Genomic DNA, 21,770 nt, shown 5'->3' on the forward strand with positions numbered 1-21,770 from the left:
GCCTCCCAGACTAACATACCCTGGTTAAGGTGTGTGGGGTTAAAACAAGACATCTCTGGGAGTCGTGTTAATAGGTTTCTAAACCAGTTATAGGACCTTTTCTGTACTGTGTTAATGGAGGTAAGGGGGCAATAAGTACTTTTAAAGTGTGTCTATACTCCAGCAATATGTGTAACCTGAGGGTTACACTTCTGTAGTGAGAACAGTTTCTTTTTCCTCTCTTCTTCTTCATGACTATCCAGGGAGTTGGAAAGTAGGATTCAGATAGCGTCTTTCTACTCTCACGGAAATATCCCTGCTCCTTTGAGTTCAGGCTCACCAATTCTCATCTCTCATCTGTTGACTTCCTTGTTGCTTTGCAGTGTTCTCTGTCTCATTGCCTGGCTCTTCATCTCCTGTCCTGACCTTACTTTGGGTGAATTCAAAGGTCCACCTGGATGTCCCTTACTACCCTTGCCTCCCTGTTCCTTAAGTCCTGTGACTTTCTTTTCCACTCTTCATTAGCCATCCCCTTCTTTGGGTATACCTTGGATCTTAGATCACTTAGAACTATTATTCTTCTGTAATATTTCACCTCTGTCTAAAAACCTTCCATTTTCTAATCCTCCTTATTCTTTTACAACCAAAACATTTATTTTATATTGTGGTTCTCAACCCAGGATGTGTGGGAGAATCATTTGTGGAGCTTTTTAAAAACACTGGTATTTAGGCCTCACCAAATCCCAGGCAACTAAATTAACTCTCAGAGGGTGGGGTCCAGTCACCATACTGAAATGGACTGAAAATCAGGATGCAAAGCCCTCTTAACCCCTGCTTCCACGTGCAAAGTACCAGGTGTCTACTACTGTCTAAAATGCTGGAAAGTTTCTCTGTAAGGAAGAAGATGACCCTAAAGGAAACATGATACAAAAAACAAATGAAAGCTTTGAAAAATGTCTTACAATAACCTATTGAATTATGGAATCAAGCTACACAGACGATTCAATTAAGGTTACATAACAAGCTATAAATGTTAACAACTTAAAGAATAGATGACAGCGGGCTTCCCTGGTGGCACAGTGGTTAAGAGTCCGCCTGCTGATGCAGGGGACACAGGTTCATGCCCCGGTCCAGGAAGATCCCACATGCTGTGGAGTGGCTAGGCCCGTGAGCCATGGCCGCTGAGCCTGCACGTCCGGAGCCTGTGCTCCGCAACGGGAGAGGCCACGACAGTGAGAGGCACGCGTACCGCAGGAAAAAAAAAAAAAAGAATAGATGACAGAAGTTGAGATAAGGACAGGAGGTGAAGGAAAGTATAAGGATGCTAATATCTGCAGTTTACAGGATACGTGTCTGCAGTCATGGAACAAGAAATAAAGGTTTAAGTATGTTTAAAGCTGCAAAGGTAATAGAGTAAGTGGTATAAGTCTATTAGGAAGAAGATGGGAAGATGAGAGTGGTACAAATGAAGTAAATCTTAGTACCTGAGGCACTGAAAATAGTTATTGAAAATACAAATGGGGCTTCCCTGGTGGCACAGTGGTTGAGAGTCCGCCTGCCGATGCAGGGGACACAGGTTCGTGCCCCGGTGCGGGAAGATCCCACATGCCGCGGAGCGGCTGGGCCCGTGAGCCATGGCTGCTGAGCCTGCGCGTCCGGAGCCTGTGCTCCGCAACGGGAGAGGCCACAACAGTGAGAGGCCCGCGTACCGCAAAAAAAAAAAAAAAAAAAGAAAAGAAAAGAAAATACAAACGAATATCCCATCAGCAAATCATTAGTGATATGTAAGTAACCATTTAACATCAAACCCTAGAAATAGGAAGCGTAGGGCAGAGAATTACTTACTTTTCATTATACTCTCTTTAGTATTTTATTATTTTAACCATATGTATGTATTAGTTTACTTTTAAAAATTTAGAATTTACGTTTAAAAAGCTACAAAAACACCCAAAACAAACGAAGCCTCTCCTTTATCGTCCCTAGGTAGGATAACATGCTTAATGCCTTCCTCACACTCGATGAGGATGTAATTCACCTATTTTTCCCTAGTGCTTTTATAGTTTCATATTTTACATTTAAATCTTTAATCCATCCAGATTTCATTTTGGTGTGAGAAAATGATTAAGTTTCATTGCCCACCCCCTCACCAAAAACATAGTCAATGTTTTCTCTGCATCATGTGTTGAATAATGAATCCAACCATCCCCCACTAATGTGAAGTGCAACCATTGTCATATGATGATTTCTTCTAGAAGCAGTTCTGTTCAGGACATTCTGGTACCTGTGCCATGCTGTTTTGATGACATAGCTCTTTACTTCTAGTTTATGATAGTGCACATGCCCTTCTTCCCTTACTCCCTTATGTTGACCTTTAACAAGTTACTTTGGGCTCTCTAAACCTCAGTTTCTCTACCTGTGAACTGCAGATAATGTTAATACTTGTCTCATAGGCTTTGAGGAATAAATGAGATAATCCATGTGAATACTTAGCCCAGTGCAGTTAATGATGTTAGCTGTAATTGTTATTAGTTATAGGATACTGCTTAGCATATAGTGTATATTCAGTAAATTAACATACTTTTAATAATTTGTGGGAATTCCCTGGCACTTTCACTGCCATGGGCCTGGGTTCAATACCTGTTCAGGGAACTAAGATCCCACAAACCTTGTGGTGTGGCCAAAAAAATAATAATAATTGGCTTATTTACGCACACTAATATACCTTTGAATGCTTTGCAAGCCTAGTTTTTTAGCTTGGGTTGTTAAGTGTGATTGTTTCTTTCTGAATACTCTATCATTCTTGTCCTTGCCTATAATTTAGTGCTGGAGAGTTTTAAAATTATCTCTTGCATATGTAATACATGTTTTTTATTCAGTTTAAATTCTGATTCTTCCTGAGCATTGTAACTCTATACATTGGACATGGCAGATTAATGTCTCTCTTTTTCAGGATGAAATTCAAACTTCTGCATCTTCTTGTGATGAGATTGAGGTACAGCTCAGCAGCCAGGAACAAGCTGAGAGGGAGCCAGCTGGCCATGTCACCAAAACAAGGAGAAGGCGCCGGACTGTCCACAGGAGCCCTGACTCCCAGGTGAATAGAAATGTGCAAACTAAAAATAAGCTACCACCTGTGCCCAAACTGGTATATTATTAGGGAGCCTTCTCTTAATTCCCTTATGATATCGGGTGGTGGCAAACACTGCTGTGAGCTCCATGAAAGCACAAACCCGAGTCTGGCCTTATCACACCCCGGACACTGGCACTCAGGAAGCACTTAGTTAAGTATTAAGCACAAATTAAATGTTTGTTGAATAATATGAACATTCATTCAGTGTTTACTTAAGTGAGGTGTAGTAAGTAAGAAGGAAAGAGATACCAACATTAAATTTTTTTTTTTTTCCTCCTTCCTATCTTGTCCCAGGCCTGGTGATCAGCTGAGCTTAGTCTTTGAACAGTGTGATCATGTGATTCCGGGGGCTTCTCCCACTTGCTCTGAGAGGACTCTGATTTTATTATCCTTTCATTCAAATGTAACTTTTACTAGATGGTCCTAATTTTTCTTTTTTTTTTTTTCTTTCGGTACGTGGGCCTCTCGCTGTTGTGGCTTCTCCCGTTGCAGAGCACAGGCTCCGGACACGCAGGCTCAGCAACCATGGCCCATGGGCCCAGCCGCTCTGCGGCATGTGGGATCCTCCCAGACCGGGGCACAAACCCGCGTCCCCTGTATCAGCAGACAGACTCCCAACCACTGCACCACCAGGGAAGTCCCCTAATTTTTATTTTCTAGCTTTGTGTAGTCCCTTAGTCATTAGCTTGTCTAGGCCTCTCAGTGTTAGTTTCTCCTCCCTAGGAGAGCAACCTCTGCCATGTATGCCTTCCAGTGGTCCCTAGTCTCTACTATTCCACATGCATGTTCTCATGACATTTGGTGAGGCAGAGAACCAAATCTGCCACTCAAAAAAGCTTGGTCTCCTACTTTTCTTTCTTTAATTCATTTTCCTCCTCAATTTGGTACCTATCTTTGGAAGGCAGTGATTACTTTTTTCTTTCTTTATGTCTGACTATAAGCAATGTTTTTAATGATATGTTGTTAAATTGAGATATAATTCACATGTAACATCCTATCAGTTTCAGGTGTACAATGTAATGATTCAATATTTGTGGTGATCATTTCACAATATATATACAATAAGTCTAGTTAACACCTCACGTAGTTACAGTTTTTTTCTTGTGATGAGAACTTTTCAGGTCTACTCTTAGCAATTTTCAAGTGTGATTCCTTCTTATTTGTTATTGAAATCATTTATTTTCTTTTAAAATTTGTAGCAGGATCATTCAGAGATAAATGTATGTGATCCTACTGAATTCCAGAATCAAGAAAAGCATGAAAAACAGGCTCTCAGAACTGCTGTAGAAGCTCCTTCTCTACCAAACAAGAGTCAAGATGAGAATGCAGTGCCCTCAGGAAAAAGTGGAATAAATGGTATGCCAAGTAACTTTTTAAAAATCCAAAATTGCTAGGGTAACCATGTGCATTAGTTTCCTAGGACTGCCATAACAAAGTGCCACAAACTGGGCAACTTAAAACAACAGAAATTTGGGAATTCCCTGACAGTTCAGTGGTTATGATTCGGCACTTTCACTGCTGGGACACGAGTTCAGTCCCTGGTCGGGGAACTAAGATCCTGAAAACCACACGGTGCGGCAAAAAAAAAACCAGAAAAACAAATTTATTCTCTCGCAGTTCTGGAGGCTGGAGTCTACAATCAGGGTGTCAGCAGGGCCATCTTCCTCCAAGATTCTGGGGAGAATCTTTCCTGGCCCCTTTGTACCTTCGGTGGTGGCTGTAGACCTTGGCTTGCAGCTAAATCTCTGCCTCCTCATCATGTGGCAGTCTCTTTGTGTGTCTTTTTCTTTCTTTCTTTTTTTTAAAAAAAATATTCATTCATTCATTTATTTATTTATGGCATTGGGTCTTTGTTGCACGAGCAGGTGCTACTCTTCCTTGGGGTGTGCATGCTTCAAATTATGGTGGCTTCTCTTGATGTGGAGCATGGGCTGTAGGCCCGTGGGCCTCAGTTGTTCTGGCATGTGGGCTCAGTAGTTGTGGCTCATGGGTTCTAGAGCGGAGGCTCAGTAGTTGTGGCGCATGGGCTTAGTTGTTCCACAGCATGTGGAATCTTCCCAGACCAGGGCTCGAACCCATGTCCCCTGCATTGGCGGGAAGGTTGTTAACCACTTCACCACCAGGGAAGTCCCTATTTATTTCTTTAGTTGGCTGTGTCCAGTCTTAGTTGCGGCACGTGGGATCTTTGTTGCAGCGCGTGGGCTTCTCTCTAGTTGTGGCGTGTGGGCTCTCTAGTTGTGGCACACGGGCTCTCTAGTTGTGGTGTGCGTGCTCTAGAGCTCATGGGCTCAGTAGTTGCAGCCACGGGCTTAGTTGCCCCGCGGCATATGGGATCTTAGTTCCCTGACCAGAGATTAAACCCGAGTCCCCTGCATTGAAGGCGGATTCTTAACCACTGGACCACCAGGGAAGTTCCTGTGTGTCTTTTTCTTTACATCATTTTCTTAAAAGGACACCAGTTACATTGGATTAGGTCCATCCTAATGACCTTGGTTTAAGTTGATTACATCTACAAAGACCCTTTCCAAATAAGGTCACATCACAATTATTAGAGGTTAAGACTTCATTCAGCATATCTCTTTGGGGGAAACAGTTCAACCCATAACACCATTATGTAGAACTTCTAAGGGTTCAGCAATGAAAGCAAAAGTTAGAACCAAATACAGTAGGCCATCAGGTCACCTTTAATAACCGTGTAGAAAGCAGAATATGAGTGGTTGCTGGAAAGTTTAAGGCAGTTGATCTTAAGGCAGGATGAGGAGAGAGCCTGGCTCATTCTGCCAATTAGCTCCTTCTGGCCTGCTCCAGAGACAGGTACAAAGACCTGTTAGCCCCTTCAAGTAGGACAGTTAAAAAGGATCTGCAGAGTCTACCTTCCCAGGGGTGTGGCCATTTTATTATGATAAATGTATATTTTACTTAGTCTCTAACTTCCTAAAAACCTCTTCCCTAAACTTTCTCAACTAAAAATTTGTTTCAGTAAGGCCAGAAAACTTCAGTTCCCCTATGCCTAGCAGGACTTGGTGCTTTCTGATTTCATCCTCAGGAAGCCTGCCAGTTGCAACAGTGTCTCAGTGTTTGTTTCCCCCAGCACATCTATCTGGGACCTGAGGCTTGCCTGAGGGGATTGGGAGAGAAGATGATCCACTCATGTCCACCAAGCAGTTAAATGCAGAATTTCTAATGCTGAGCCCTCCCAGTTTCCCCAGAATTTTGAATGTCTTACTAAATCTAGAAAGTTAAAGAAGGTAGATAGATGTTCTGATTTGTAGGTCTGAGGTGAGCCTGGAATTCTGCAGATTTAATAAGTACCCCAGGTAATTTTGATGCATATGCCCCATAAACCCATTTTGAAATCCTGAGATGAGGGGAATGTAAAGAAATATGACAGAGTCAGAAGTGGGGGTGGAATTTAAAATATCTATTATTCCACCAATCGTGTTGTCAAGAAGACTTACCTCTAGGACCCAGTTTTGAAGGCATGGGAAAAATGAAGGTGGAGTGGACCCTTTAAGTCAGTTTTACCCAATGAAGCGCATAGGCTGTTTGAAGGAGAAAAATCTGATCATGCAGTTTCTGGTGAGAGGAATTTTTTAAACTTTACTTTGACATAATTCCAGACTTTAAAGTTGTAAGAATAGTACCAAGAGTTCCTATATATCGTTCACCTAGATTTCAAATGTTAATATTTTGCCATACTTGCTTTATCCTCCGATCTATTTATATTTATATACATATATACATACATTTATGTGTTATATACATTTTTTTCCTGAACTGTTTGAGAGTGTTTCAGATATGTGCCCCTTTACCCCTAAATATTTGTGTGTTTCTTAAAACATCAGGACTTTTTCTCACGAATGTACAGAGAGCAGAAAGTTCACTGATAGGACTTCTTCATATTCCGCATTACAACTAACCTCTGAGAAACAACCACTTGTCAAGGTTTGGTATAGTATCAAAGAATATCCACAATTATCTGAAAAGGCGATTAAAATACTCTTCACTTTCAACCACATAGGTGTATATGGCAAAATTTGTTTTCATATATTACTTCACTCAAAACAATATATCACAACATACGTATACAGAAGAAAAGAGAATCCAGCTGCCTTTTATTGTCAGATGTTAAAGAAATTGTAAAACAAAAACAAAAAACGCTCTACTCACTTTTTTGATTTAGAAATTTTAGCCATTTTTCATAAATTATTTATGTTAATGTAAATTGGATATATTTTTAGAGAATCAAATATTTTTATATGTCTTAGTTTTAATATCTAATATGGCACATATTGATATAACATACATGAACAAAAATTCTTTGGGGTCCTCAGTAATTTTTGAGAGTACTAAGGGATCCTGAGGCTAGAAAGTGTGAGACCTGCTAAGTAACCTGTAGACAGACCTTATCTAGATTTCATCCCAGCAATGTCCCTTAAAACAAAGGCAAATCTCAACTCATCTTTTGCATTTCATTGCCACGTCTCTCTTTTTTAAAAAAGTAAATTTAGGGCTTCCCTGGTGGCGCAGTGGTTGAGAATCCGCCTGCTGATGCAGGGGACAAGGGTTCGTGCCCCGGTCCGGGAAGATCCCACATGCCGCGGAGTGGCTGGGCCCGTGAGCCATGGCCGCTGAGCCTGTGCATCCGGAGCCTGTGCTCCGCAACGGGAGAGGCCACAACAGTGAGAGGCCCGCACACCGCAAAAAAAAAAAAAAAAAAAAATTAAATAAATAAATAAATTTATTTATATATTTTTTAATTTTTGGCTGTGTGGGGTCTTCGTTGCTGCACACAGGCTTTCTAGTTGCGGTGAGCAGGGGCTACCCTTTGTTGCCTTGTGGTTGCTTCTTGTTGCAGAGCACAGGCTCTAGATGCGTGGGCTTCAGTAGTTGTAGCACGCAGGCTCCGTAGTTGTGGCTCATGGGCTCTAGAGCGCAGGCTCAGTAGTTGTGGAGCACGTGGTTAGTTGCTCCGCGGCATGTGGGATCTTCCCGGACCAGGGCTTGAACCCATGTCTCCTGCATTGGCAGGCAGATTCTTAACCACTGCACCACCAGGGAAGTCCTCCTGACATGTCTCTTTAAGCTACTTTAACCTGGAACAGTTCCTCAGCCTTCCTTTGTCTTCTAGCGCATTGACCTTTTTTAAATACAGGCCAGTTTCTTGGGTCCTCTGACTTGGTTTGTATAACGTTGCTGATGGTTAGATTCAGATCATGCACTATTGGCAGGAATCCTGCAAACTAGGGCTGTGTCCTCCTCATTCAGCACCCCAGAGGGCTCAGATGTTGGTTTGTCCAATGACTAGTCTTGTCAACTTGCATCACCTGGTTATGGTGGTGTCTGCTCGGTTGCTCCTTTGTAATAGTTATTATATTTCTATTTGTAACAAGTATCTTGTGAGGAGTGACTGTGGCTCTTTAAATATCCTATTTCATGGCCAAGGTCCAAGTAAAAGCACTATAGACCCTCTGCTCTATCCAATCATTCTTTTGCCTTGTTTTATGGATGCCTTGGGAAACCTTAAGGATGAGAGACTTTATAAGTAGCATTCTTGAAAACCCACTTGCACAGTTTTTAGTAGATTGCCTTAAGCTGAAAAAGATACTAGAATGTGGGAGATAAGTAGGGGGAAATAGCAACCCTTATATACATGATGGCTTTAACTGTATTTAAAGAACAAAAGCAAAACAAGTATAGAAGCAAAGGACCTGAGAAAATATAATAAATATAATAATAGCCAAAATGATAATAGTGTTTCTTAGGCTGGTGGGATTGTGTGACTTTTATCATCCTCGTTAAAACAACTAGACATGTTCATAGCAAAAGTTCTGGAAAAGAGTTTTATAAACATACAGAAATTTTAAAACATCTATACAAGAAGCATAAAATTTCTATCTACTTGAAATTCAAGCTAAAATTAGTGGTGATGCTGTAACTAATGCTTTGTGCTCCTTGTGTGGTGTCTCCCATACCTTGGCAGAGGCCTATCACATGAATATGCTCCACGTTAACTTACATTTCTTAATGGGAATAATTTTTCGAAATCTTTCATTAGTTCTGTATCCTTGGATTCAGGTAATGAAGGTCCAAAGATACCTTCAGAAAGAAAGAAGTCTCTCTACACAGATGGGTTTACCAAACCTGGAAAAAATAAAAGAACTGCAAGCACTACTCCAAGTAAGTTTTGCACACAAAGAAACATAAAATGGTGGTTGGCCCCCTTCAGGCTGACGCTGGAGAGACAGTGCACTGTGACAGCCGAAGGCCCAGACACTGGCATTGGGGTTTGCGCCCTCATTCCCTCATTTTCTACCTGTGAGACCCTGGGAAACTTATTTATCCCCAGTAAACCCACGTCCTCAGTTTAAAGTGGGAATAATTAAACTACCTATTTCATCAGGTTAATATGTGGATTAATTAAGACTGTTTTCCACTTCTGATTACCTAGCAGGGCAGCTAGCCTGTAGCAAGTATTCAAGAAGTATCTGAGAATTAATGTGTATCAAGTACTTGGCACAATGTCTACCTTGTAAAAACTTATTGTTATTAATATATAATATATATAATATATATTATTATTATTATAAACTTATTATTATCGCATAGAATGTTGATTGTGCTATATATTTAGAGTACTTAAAATGCTGCTTAGCACATTTGAGAAATTCTAACAATTATACTTAACATAATTAGTTAGAATAGTACAGAGCAGGAGTCAGCAAACTATTGCCCATCTTGGCCTGTCTTATAGCCCTTGAGCTACGAATGGTTTCTACATTTGTAAAGCGTTGTATAAAAGAAAGAATATGAGACAGAGACCACAGTGTATGTGACCGCCAAGCTTAAAATATTTACTGTCTGCCCGTTTACAGAAAGTTTGCCAATCCTTTGCATAGAGCTTTCTTAACATTATTAAATGTCAAATTTGTGATTAAGTAAAGGCCATTAATTAATTGGTGAGGGGAGAGGACAAATCTGTTAATCTTTACTTATCCTCTGGACTAAACCAAGATGTTAGTCAGCAGTGAAATGGACAGTGGAGAGACGGTCAGTGTTTGATAGTTTATAAGGTGAATATGCTTTGCCCCTGACTTTCTAAAACCTAAATGTTTTGAAATTAAAATTTTAGCAAAGATGATGCTGAAGTTGAATGTCGGGGATGCCAAGACAAGAAGAAGTGTTAACAGAAAAACATAGGGAAGGTGAATAAATGGATTTTGTCTTGTTGTTAATTGTCATATTTGGGGAAATATTCTAGATTTTAAGAAGCTTCATGAGGCTCGTTTTAAGGAAATGGAGTCCATTGATCAATATGTTGAGAGAAAAAAGAAACATTTTGAAGAACACACTTCATTTAATGAACTGAAGGTATGCTGATAAAATTATGTTCTTAATGTCACTAAGCTGTTTGATTTTAATGTTGATACTGTGTATATACTATGGTTAATACAATTAGCTATTATTCTACTAGTGGAATGGATTTGTTTGAGTCTAATGTATTTTTATTATTTTAAATTTGTTTTTAAGAATTTTCAAAACCCTCCAGATAAAGCAGTGAATCTTCACTATGAAAAAGAATTCTGTAAAAAATAAAGTTAAAAAAATAAAACATTAAAAAAAACTTTTTAATAAAAAATTTTAAAAAGGAAAAAGGAAAAAAAAGGAAGAACTCCAAAGTAGCAATAAGTTGTTCTGTTTTCCACATTTAGACACTGTGCCTATCACTTTTGTTGGGGAAGGACTGATATATGGGTGAAGCCATCTTTCCCTGTCTCTGACCTAAAGGGAAAATGAGTGACTAGCAGTTGCTAATTTAAAGACATCCTGTCATAACCGAGCTCCCTGGGTGGGGGGCCTTCAGGCCAGGTCCTGCTGGACTCAAGCAGCTTCAAGTAAGAAAAGGCAAAGTCAACCCCGAGGCTGAGTTAGCAGCAGAGTAGTGAGTAAATAACATCCTAGGAAGTTGATGTTCCTGTCTTACATGGTATCTGGTGTTAAAGGGGTGCCACAAAGATGGATGGGAAACATTTCTGAATTTAATAATTCATAATAACCTGCCTATTTTTCAAAGAATTTGAGGTAGTTTGTGGTATTACACACAACACAAAACAGTATAAAGCTGGTTTTAAAGGGGCAGAAAATGAGCACTGTTAACAGCTACAATGACTAATATATCAGTCACTCAGTTGAGTTTTGAGTTTTCTGATATCAGTGCCAATGGGGAAATGCACTGGGTAATAAGTTCTAAATAATTAAAAACAAAAAACAACAAAACATACAGTTCTTAGGAGCTTAATCTTGGAGAATAAATGTTCACTTGAACATTTATAAAACCACTGTTACCACAGTTGAAGACACTGTTAACAGCCTTCTAGCAAACAGTCATGGCATTAAACATCTCCATTCCCTCATAGTGATCTAACAACACGGGTGGACAATCCAGGGAAGAGATATTCAGTATGTCCATAAGAAGACTCTTAAATATTAGCAAGGGCTGAGTATCACAACATTCACAGCTGAATATTGGGACAAGAGGCCCATCCCGGAGGAGCAGGGGAGGGTGTTCTGCTGATGCTTTACAGAAAGTAGACAGCTTCTTTTTCTGCATAGGCATGAGCTAGCCGCAAATATGCCTGTAAGGAGGGCCACTCGTTCTCCTTACCATGAAGCTGAGTCTACTTAAGTACTTGATTGAAAGTCAAGCTTTCTGTACTACATAATATGGATGAATTAATTTCCAGGTCAAAGTTAAGGGCAGAACAACTGCCTCAACCATAAACTTGAGTGTAGCCTTGAAGATGTGTTAAATAAATGAGTAGCTTATATTGTTTTTTAGTTGATAGCCCCATCTGAATGAGTTTAGTTCTAAAATCCCACCCCAGCACCACTGTTTAAGGAATTGGCCAATCAAATGGGTTATTTGGTATGATCTGTTTGGAGACTAGAGAATAAAAAAACAATTACAGTGACTTCACCATAGCTAATATGGTTTTCTTGACGGTTGACTTGTTTGGGGATTGGTCATTTGGAGAGTGACGGACAATAAGAAATGAGCAGAGATCTAGAGAAAATCATCCTGGCTGTGACCAATCTCTCCTTTCATGATTAGAGGATGGAAACCTGATTGAGGTAGTTGCCAAATGGCTCCCCTCTGCAATGATCTGAAACCTTGTGCCCCGAGTTGCCTGTTTACTTTTGCTAACAGTAGGAATGATCAAATTTTTTGATCTTTGACAGTATATGACAAAATCCCAACTGAATTTGCATTTCTCTGATCATTACATGTTACATGTTTATGTTACAAATCTTTATATGTGTTCATTGATGGTTTTGCTGTGAATTTGCTTTTTCTTAATTTTTGCTGATTTATGAGCCACCTATCTGTATTAATGACATATATTATGTATTATATGTTCTAAATACTTTCCCACAGTTTGTCTTAACGGTGTCTTACCTTGTGGAAGGTTTTATTGTTTTATCCAACTATCCAGCTTTTCCTTCTAAAACTGAGGGTTTTGTCTTGCTCTCCCTGTCCCAAGATCATAAAAATATGCTCTTATATTTATTTTTACTGCTTTTATTATTTTTCCCTATTTTAATCCTTAACCCACATTTTTATTTTTATGTATGGTATGATTGAGTTCTTTGCTTTGTTAAAACAGGATTTTTTTTGCTAAAAGAAAGGAATTGATTAGATACACTGCAAACAAAATAAATTAGTGCTACTAGAGTCTGCAGCATAATATTCTACCTGAAAAGTCAGAAAGAGTGTTATTCAGTGCAAGTAGAATCATTTAAACATAAGTTGCTCAAGCAAAGGTGTAGAGTTGGTGATTCTGTCACCAGGTGAACTGGAAAGTGGGAATTTTAGGGGAAAGACAGAAGAAGGCATAAAAGGCGTGGTTAAATATAACATCATACTTAATACATCTAACCTGCGTTTTCAGCTTATAGTAAAGATATGTATTTACCAAATACTTTGGTTTTAAATTTGTCTCACAACATGAGAATCTCTTCTGCTCGTATGTCGAAATGAGAAGTTAACATAATTCTCTAGTTTCTTGTATTATTTCATAGGATATAATCAGAATTTTTATGTCTTTTGGCTTTACATTGTCAATTTTAATAGTCCTATCTCTGCTGTCAGTTAGTGAAGTTAGATTTCTTCTGCTTGCAACAGAGCTTAGACTAATGGTAGTAAAACATTCAATCATTCTTTGTGCTTTGACAGTATCTAAAAAAAGATAAAACATAAGCGGAAACCTTCCCTGCCATTTCAAAGAGAGCATTTCCCTTCCTCCCTTCTGGTTTTTTTTTTTTTTGTGTGTGTGTGTGTGTGTGTGTGTGTGTGTGTGTGTGTGTGTGGTACGCGGGCCTCTCACTGTTGTGGCCTCTCCCATTGTGGAGCACAGGCTCCGGACGCGCAGGATCAGTGGCCATGACTCAGTGGCCATGACTCACGGGCCCAGCCGCTCTGCGGCATGTGGGATCTTCCCGGACCGGGGCACGAACCCGTGTCCCCTGCATCGGCAGGCGGACTCGCAACCACTGCGCCACCAGGGAAGCCCTTCTTTAGGTTTTTTAAAAAGAACTTTAAAAAACTATTGGGGAGCCAGGGGTGGGTAGGGGAGGAATTATTTGTAGATTCCATAAGCTTTTTACATAGCTCTAATGTGTTGCGTTTCCCTTTCTTCAGAAGCAGCCTGGCACTAAGGGAGTGGCAGCAACTCCAGTTCCTCCCCGAGAAAGACTCTCTGTGGCTTGTACCCCCACCAGCCAACAGGGCTCACAAGGCCGGCCCCACGCAGGCCGTAGCACCTTGTGTGTGAAGGGGCTGGTCAAGCGCTCCGCGCTCTCAGCAACTAAGATGAACGTCAGGTAAAGAAGAGCTCCAAAATGGAACCAAGGGCGAGGGCTCAAAGCTTTACTGCTTCTAATACATTTCAGGTGGACTACAACAAATGTTGTAGTGTTGATGAAAAAGGAGAAAGGATCGGAATAGAGACAAAGATCGGCAAACAGTTTTTATTTATAAGTTACTTTTTTTCTCTTAAATTTGTGGGGTTTTTTTGTTTTTAACATCTTTATTGGAGTATAATTGCTTTATAATGGTGTGTTAGTTTCTGCTTTACAACAAAGTGAATCAGTTATACATATGTTCCCATATCTCTTCCCTCTTGCGTCTCCCTCCCTCCCACTTGGCTTTTTTTTTGTTTTGTTTTGTTTTGTTTTTTTTTTTTGTGATACGCGGGCCTCTCACTGTTGTGGCCTCTCCCATTGCGGAGCGCAGGCTCCGGACGCGCAGGCTCAGCGGCCATGGCTCACGGGCCCAGCCGTTCCGCGGCACGTGGGATCTTCCCGGACCGGGGCACGAACCCATGTCCCCTGCATCGGCAGGCGGACTCTCAACCACTGCGCCACCAGGGAAGCCCTCGGGTTTTTTTTTTTAAACATTACCTTTTTATTCGTTTTGTTTTGTTTTGTTTTGTTTGCGATACGCGGGCCTCTCACTGTTGTGGCCTCTCCCGTTGTGGAGCACAGGCTCCGGACGTGCAGGCTCAGCGGCCATGGCTCACGGGCCCAGCCGCTCCACGGCATGTGGGATCTTCCCGGACTGGGGCACGAACCCATGTCCCCTGCATCGGCAGGCGGATTCTCAACCACTGCGCCACCAGGGAAGCCCTTGTTTTGGTTTTTTAATTTTTTTATTTTTGGCTGCATTGGGTCTTCATTGCTGCGCCTGGGCTTTCTCTAGTTGCAGCGAGCAGGGGCTACTCTTCCTTGCGGTGCATGGGCTTCTCATTGCAGTGGCTTCTCTTGTTGTGGAGCACGGGCTTTAGGTGCACAGGCTTCAGTAGTTGTGGCACACAGGCTCAACAGTTGTGGCTCGTGGGCCCCATTGCGCAGCCTTAGTAGCTGTGGCGCACGGGCTTAATTGCAATGTGGCATGTTGGATCTTCCCGGAGCAGGGCTTGAACCCGTGTCCCCTGCATTGGCAGGCAAATTCTTAACCACTGCGCCACCAGAGAAGTCCCCCTAAGCTCACATTTGATTAGTAAGTAAAGATAGAAAATAAGATTTATATGGATATTTTACCTTATTAATTTAATGTATGTCTGCAAAGATGTGTAAATAGAAATTTTTCTGTTGACATAAATATAAAGTTGAAGCTAAATTCCTAATCTCCCCATGTAGTGAGCTAAAGAACTGACTCATCCTAAACTATGAACATTGTAACCCACTGGGTACTGCAGTAACATAGCCATCTCATGCTCATTGATCCCTGTTTTCTTTGCTTGTGCCTTTTCTGACATCAGGTTAGCCCTAAACTGTGACTGTCCCCACAGATGAAGATCTTCAGGCTCCTTTCTCTTAATACCGAAATTTGATTCTCTCCTTTTTTAAGGGCGTTTGCAGCATCTAACAGAACTGGTGCATGGTAACACTTCCCCAACAGGTGCAATTATCTGACATCGTTTTTAAAAAATGAAAAATGCCCTTGAATTTGGAATTCTTATTGAGTTAGCCTGGAATATGAGGTACCTATATTTGGCAGTTCTGATTGTATTTATTAATAGTTAAGAACACCATGATCAGGGGCTAGTCCTTGCTTCATGCAGGGTACGGAGCAGCCTGGAATTGGTAGCACTTTTCCTACCACATCTAATTTTCTTAACTCTGTTGTAGAGTCTTTGGTAATAATTTTAGATGTTGATTCAGGATCACCATCAAATCTTTAGTTGTAAGTCCAGAAGTTCCCTTCTGTTAACCCACCACCACCAATCCTATGTGTATTTATGTCTGTCATTACTGGATTTTCATTGAATCTAAGATACCATCCACTGAAGACTCACCATTATTTTATGAACCACTAAGAAAATGCACTGCCGACTAACTTTGATGTGTTACCAATTGTAAAACACATTCTGGGCTTCCCTGGTGGCGCAGTGGTTGAGAATCCGCCTGCCGATGCAGGGGTCACGGGTTCGTGCCCTGGTCCGGGAAGATCCCACATGCCGCGGAGCAACTAAGCCCGTGAGCCATGGCCGCTGAGCCTGCGCGTCCGGAGCCTGTGCTCCGCAACGGGAGAGGCCACAGCAGTGAGAGGCCCGCATACCACAAAAAAAAAAAAAAAAAAAAAAAAAAAAACACATTCTAATTTCAGAGGTGTTAAAATGTAGAAAAACTGCATCAGAGGATCAATGAAAAACATTTATGGCAATTTGCTCTGAGTAGAGAAGGACTTATGTACCACTCGAATGACATTCTTCTAGGAAGATGGAAGAAATGCTCCCATCACTCATTTGGCGTAACAATCTCCTGTTCCCTCGGACTTGCCCTCACTAGGAGGAGGAGAAAGAAGGAGAGCTTTTAAAAATACCTCCTAAACTATAACTTGAGGCCCATAGGCATCTCCTTTGAGCTCTGCCTTATACTGTCATTGGCCAAGGCAGGGAGAGCAGAGAATATAAAACCATATTTTACAAATAACAGAAGTTGATAAATGATTTGCTCTAGCATCATTGTTTAAGAACATGTCTATTCTGTGAAAGAGGTTCATTTGTATAACAAGTATTTATTGAGGCCCTTTCAGTGCTTGGTGATGGGTAGGTAGTTTTGTTTAGAAGCTTGACCCAAGTACTCATGTCTTATACTCCACTGTCCTATTTAGGTTTTCAGCTGCTACTAAAGATAATGAGCATAAGCGTTCACTGACCAAGACTCCAGCCAGAAAGTCTCCACATGTGACCACATCTGGGAGTACCCCAAAAGGCCAGGCTGTGCTCGGGACACACAAGTTAAAGACCACAAGGGCTGAATCTGTTGCTGGTAAAAACAAAACAAAACAACCTCCCTCCCACCCCGCAAAGTTCTGGTTTGTCTTTAAGCCATGTAGCTTCCTAATATGTTTTTGTTTGTTTGTTTGTTTGTTTGTTTGTTTTTGCGGTACGCGGGGCTCTCACTGTTGGGGCCTCTCCTGTTGCAGAGCACAGGCTCCGGACGTGCAGGCTCAGCAGCCATGGCTCACGGGCCCAGCCACTCTGCGGCATGTGGGATCTTCCCGGACCGGGGCACGAACCCATGTCCCCTGCATCGGCAGGCGGACTCTCAACCACTGCGCCACCAGGGAAGCCCCCTGATATGATTCTTTAAAGCCTCTCCATTATCTACAGAATCAAAAGCAAAAATTTGTCTAGCATATTTTTCATTTATACTGGCAAGGGAAGTGCCACAGACACAGACAAAAAAAACCTGATACATCTGCCAGAGGACTCCATCCTGTCCAAGACGAGCCCTAAAATGGTGACCCTCCCTGAAGAACATTCAGCCCCTTCTCAGGGATTAGGAGGAGGATTACAGTATTCATTACAGCCTCTGAATGGTTCTGCCAGACTCTGAAACTAACAGGACCTAGAGAGTTCATGGAATAAATGCCACACTGTTGACTACTAGTAGATTGTATAAGCCATATAGATAATCTTCTACACACTGTCTATTTAATCATCACCTACAAAGACCAAGTGGTTTTCAAAAGAACACTGCAATAGCAGTGTGAAGGTTTAAAGGAGTATCACCAACAGGTTAAGGCCTGAATTAGAACTGAGTATATCACAGTTCTCTCAGGAGTCCTACTGAATGTCAGGCAAGAGCCTTGACTACACAGGAAGGACTGCCAGATTCCCTGAGACTAGAGCAATCCAGCAGGAGTTTAAACGAGAGGAGAGTATTATTGTTGGTAATAATCAGCGTGGAGACTGAGGATTTTTTTCATGCCTTTAACACCTAAATTAACGATTGAATAGTGGGACTGACAACTAAATTTCGAGAGAGAGTACAGAGGTGGGATCAGAAAATTTATGATTCTTCCTCTAGATGACCTCTCTCATTCCTACCCACCGTTAATCATTTCTATATCAGCAAGGAAACATTCCACATAACATTCTAAATCATCCTGTAATAGGGGAAGAAAGGGGCTTGGGCAGAGAGCAGGGCTAAAAAATGAAGACTGGACCTGCCTAAGATGTGACTGTGTCATTTTACATGGAGCAGGGGTCACTGAGCAGCAGCCACCTGCCTAATACTGAGAAAGGCCTCACAAATACTCACCAATAAGGACATGAGGCAGGAACTAAATGTTTGCAATATCCTGAGCTTTCTCCTCTAAGTAACTCAGGGGTGTGCCCAGTCGGAATGGGATAGTTTTCTTTCCCCAGTTATCAAATATGAATTTTATATAAATGAAATCAAACTAGTTTTTTTCTTATGATTTGCTTTATTCACTACGTGTCAAGAATCATATTAATAAATGAGCTAAAGTTCATTCATTTTCACCATGTTTTTCAATTGTGTGGATATATTTCAACTTATCCATTTTACTGTTCATGGACCCCGTGGGTATTTCCAACTTTTGTTATTTTGTGTAGTGTAGCTATGACCATAATGGAACATGTCTCCTGTCCATGTACACAGTTAACTCGAGAGTAGTAGGGTAGACAGACACTTACATTACTGGTTGAATTGTACTAGTTTATATTCTCATCAGCAGTGTGGGACAGTCCCATTGTTTGCCTCCCTGCCAACACTTGATAGCAACACAGTGGAATGGCTTCAGCACAGGAGTTCTGTGCTTTTCTGGGTTGTTTCACTAGGTGGTCGTAGATCCTAGTTGCTTGTTCACATATACGGGCAAGTGCCAACATTTGACAATGGCCTGAATGCAACCTGTGAGAGGAAAGGATTACAGAATGTGCCAGATATATGCTGCCCAACTGTAGCAAAAATGTGGCTTACCAAATTATACCATCCTGGTATATTTTTAACTTTGTTACAAAAATTCATATTCTTCGGTAACAGCCTTCATTAGTAACAACCAGAGCCATGGATCTTTTTATTTCTATGTGATTAGGTTCCTGGCAGGCTTTATATCTGTTTGTGTTAATGAAAATGTTACTATTAACAATATATAATTTTTTTAAAGGGTAGGGAATTACCTGGTGGTCCAGTGGTTGGGACTCCACGCTTTCGCTGCAGGGGGTGCAGGTTTCACCCCCGGTCAGGGAAATAAGATCCCACATGCCACATGGCTCGGCCAAAAAAGAAAAACTAAATTAAAAAATAAATAAATAAAAGGGTAAATATCAGGGAAGCAGAAAATTTACCCGGTTATTTTTGTTTTAACTGAAATAAACTCGATTTACAATGTTGTGTCAGTTTCAGGTGTACAGCAAAGTGATTAATTACACACATATATACATATGTATATATAAATGTATAATCTTTTGCAGATTCCTTTCCCTTATAGGTTATTACAAAATATTGAGTATAGTTCCCTGTGCTCTACAGTAGGTACTTTTTTTTTGTTGTCTATTTTATGTATAGTAGTGTATATATATTAATCCTAAATTCCTAATTTACCCTCCCACCCAATTCTTTTTTTAAAAAATATTTATTTATTTATTTGGTCTTATTGCGGCCTGTGAACTCTTAGTTGCAACATGCCTGCGGGATCTAGTTCTCCAACCGGGGATGGAACCCGTGCCCCCTGCATTGGGAGCGTGGCATCTTACCCACTGGGCCACCAGGGAAGTCCCTCACCTGATTAATTCTTAAAACAGGATTCTAAACTCCAGCTGATCCTAGGAGATGTCACAATATTTAGAGTCTTTGGGGAGCTGCTAACAGGGGAACAGCTAAGGGGTTAGTTTTCCTCAGTTATTCTTTCCTCCTTTTTTTTTTTTTTCCTTCCCCCCCACCCCATGTCCTCAAGTCCATTCTCTACGTCTGCATCTTTATTCCTGTCCTGCCCCTAGGTTCATCAGAACCATTTTCTCCTCCTTTTTAACCCTATATCTGTTTCAGACTGTTATATTGAATTCTATTTTTAAGATTGAAAAGTGATACTTAAACAGATCTTTTTTTCTAATTAAGCCCTTGGATCTTGTTTGTTATTTTAGTTATTACCCCGTTCAAGTTGACAGCTGAGGCAGCGCAGACTCCGATCTCCCACAGAAAACCAGTGTTTGATCTCAAAGCAAGTTTGTCTCGTCCCCTCAACTATGAGCCACACAAAGGTATGTGGGAATATTCTGATGTACAAGATTTAAGATTGAACAGTTCCGCATCTGAGGATGTGAAAAATTCTAGTGACTCAGCGGAAGCCATACTTGGCATAGAATTCCTGCCTCTGCCCCTGTATCCACGTGACCCATGATTTAAAAAGTGTCCATTAAACAAATACTAAAAAAAACAACAAAATAATTGATTCACTTACGTTTTTATTAAGCAAAGACAACTTCTAATCAGTTTTACTACAAAGTATTAATAAAACTTCACCCAAGGGCTTCCCTGGTGGTGCAGTGGTTGAGAGTCCGCCTGCCGATGCAGGGGACACAGGTTCGTGCCCCGGTCCGGGAAGATCCCACATGCCGCGGGGCGGCTGGGCCCGTGAGCCATGGCCGCTGAGCCTGCGCGTCCGGAGCCTGTGCTCCGCAACGGAAGAGGCCACGGCAGTGAGAAGCCCGCATATACCGCAAAAAAAAAGAAAAAAAAAAAAAGTCAGTACTTAATGTGATCTATCTGTCAGTGCTTCTGGAATTACTTTAAAACAAAACCTTCCTATAAGAATCATGTAACAGTGTTTATCTTTAAATTACTAATGTTAATGAAACATATAATGAAAATGTTTCTTTTTTTATATAAATTTATTTTATTTTTGGCTGCATTGGGTCTTCGTTGCTTCGCGTGGGATTTCTCTAGTTGCGGTGAGCAACTACTCTTTGATGCGGTGCGCAGGCTGATCATTGTGGTGGCGTCTCTTGTTGCGGAGCACAGGCTCTAGGTGCACAGGCTCATTAATTGTGGCTCACGGGCTCTAGAGCGCAGGCTCAGTAGTCGTGACGCACGGGCTTAGTTGCTCCTCAGCATGTGGGATCTTCCCAGGGCAGGCCTCAAACCCGTGTCCCCTACATTGGCAGGCAGATTCTTAACCACTGTGCCACCAGGGAAGCCTGAAAATGTAAGCCTTATTTAGAGGTAAGAGTCAAACTGAACCGTGGTTTAAGAAGACTCCCACCCATTTTTCCTCCCCAAGTTTTCCCATCTGTGGCAATGGCACCTCTCTCCCAAGTGTCGTGGCAGAAGCCTAGGAGTCATCTTTGGTTCCTCACTCTCTCTCAGACCCCATATCCAGTCCATCAGCTAGTCCTTTCAACTCCATCTTTGAAATTTATCTTTAATCTGACCACTCTTCATCCCTCCACTGTGACTCCCTTTGGTCCAAGTCACATCATCTTACCTGGGCTTCTACAAAAGCCTGTTTGCCCCACTACAACTTTAAAAACAAATCAGAGCACATCACTGCTTGCTCAGAACCTCCTAAGGTTTCCTGTCTCTCTCCCACCCTCGTTTCATTGCCTCCTCCCTCCCTGACTGTGCCAACCACACTGGTGTTTCAGCTTCTCAAACACTGAAACACCATCCCCTCCTCCAGGTCTTTGAACTTGTTATCCCTCTGCTCCACCTGGAACACTATTCCCACTGATCTTTGCACAGCTTGCTCCCTTGTTTTAATGGGGCATCCACTCAACTGTCAGCAACCGAGAAAGGTCTTCCCTGCCTACCCACCCACACTCTCTATTCCTCACCTTGTTTTACATTT

At 41.4% G+C, this 21,770-nt stretch overlaps 1 protein-coding gene across 2 annotated transcripts in view; it reads left to right on the forward strand.

The window, feature by feature from the left end:
• NUSAP1 (nucleolar and spindle associated protein 1) overlaps positions 1-21,770 on the forward strand; it is a 33,716-nt gene that overhangs the window by 8,414 nt on the left and 3,532 nt on the right. Inside the window, exons 3-9 of one of the 2 annotated variants that reach the window (XM_059058064.2) lie at positions 2,930-3,073; positions 4,309-4,465; positions 9,188-9,289; positions 10,371-10,480; positions 13,809-13,990; positions 16,785-16,942; positions 20,068-20,184. In XM_059058064.2, coding sequence (XP_058914047.1) covers positions 2,930-3,073; positions 4,309-4,465; positions 9,188-9,289; positions 10,371-10,480; positions 13,809-13,990; positions 16,785-16,942; positions 20,068-20,184 — 970 coding nt within the window. The remainder of the gene's footprint in view (positions 1-2,929; positions 3,074-4,308; positions 4,466-9,187; positions 9,290-10,370; positions 10,481-13,808; positions 13,991-16,784; positions 16,943-20,067; positions 20,185-21,770) is intronic. The other variant, XM_059058065.2, reaches the window with a different exon arrangement.

This window comes from Kogia breviceps, chromosome 3 (assembly GCF_026419965.1).
Source record: "Kogia breviceps isolate mKogBre1 chromosome 3, mKogBre1 haplotype 1, whole genome shotgun sequence".
In the NCBI taxonomy this organism is placed as follows: domain Eukaryota; kingdom Metazoa; phylum Chordata; class Mammalia; order Artiodactyla; family Physeteridae; genus Kogia; species Kogia breviceps.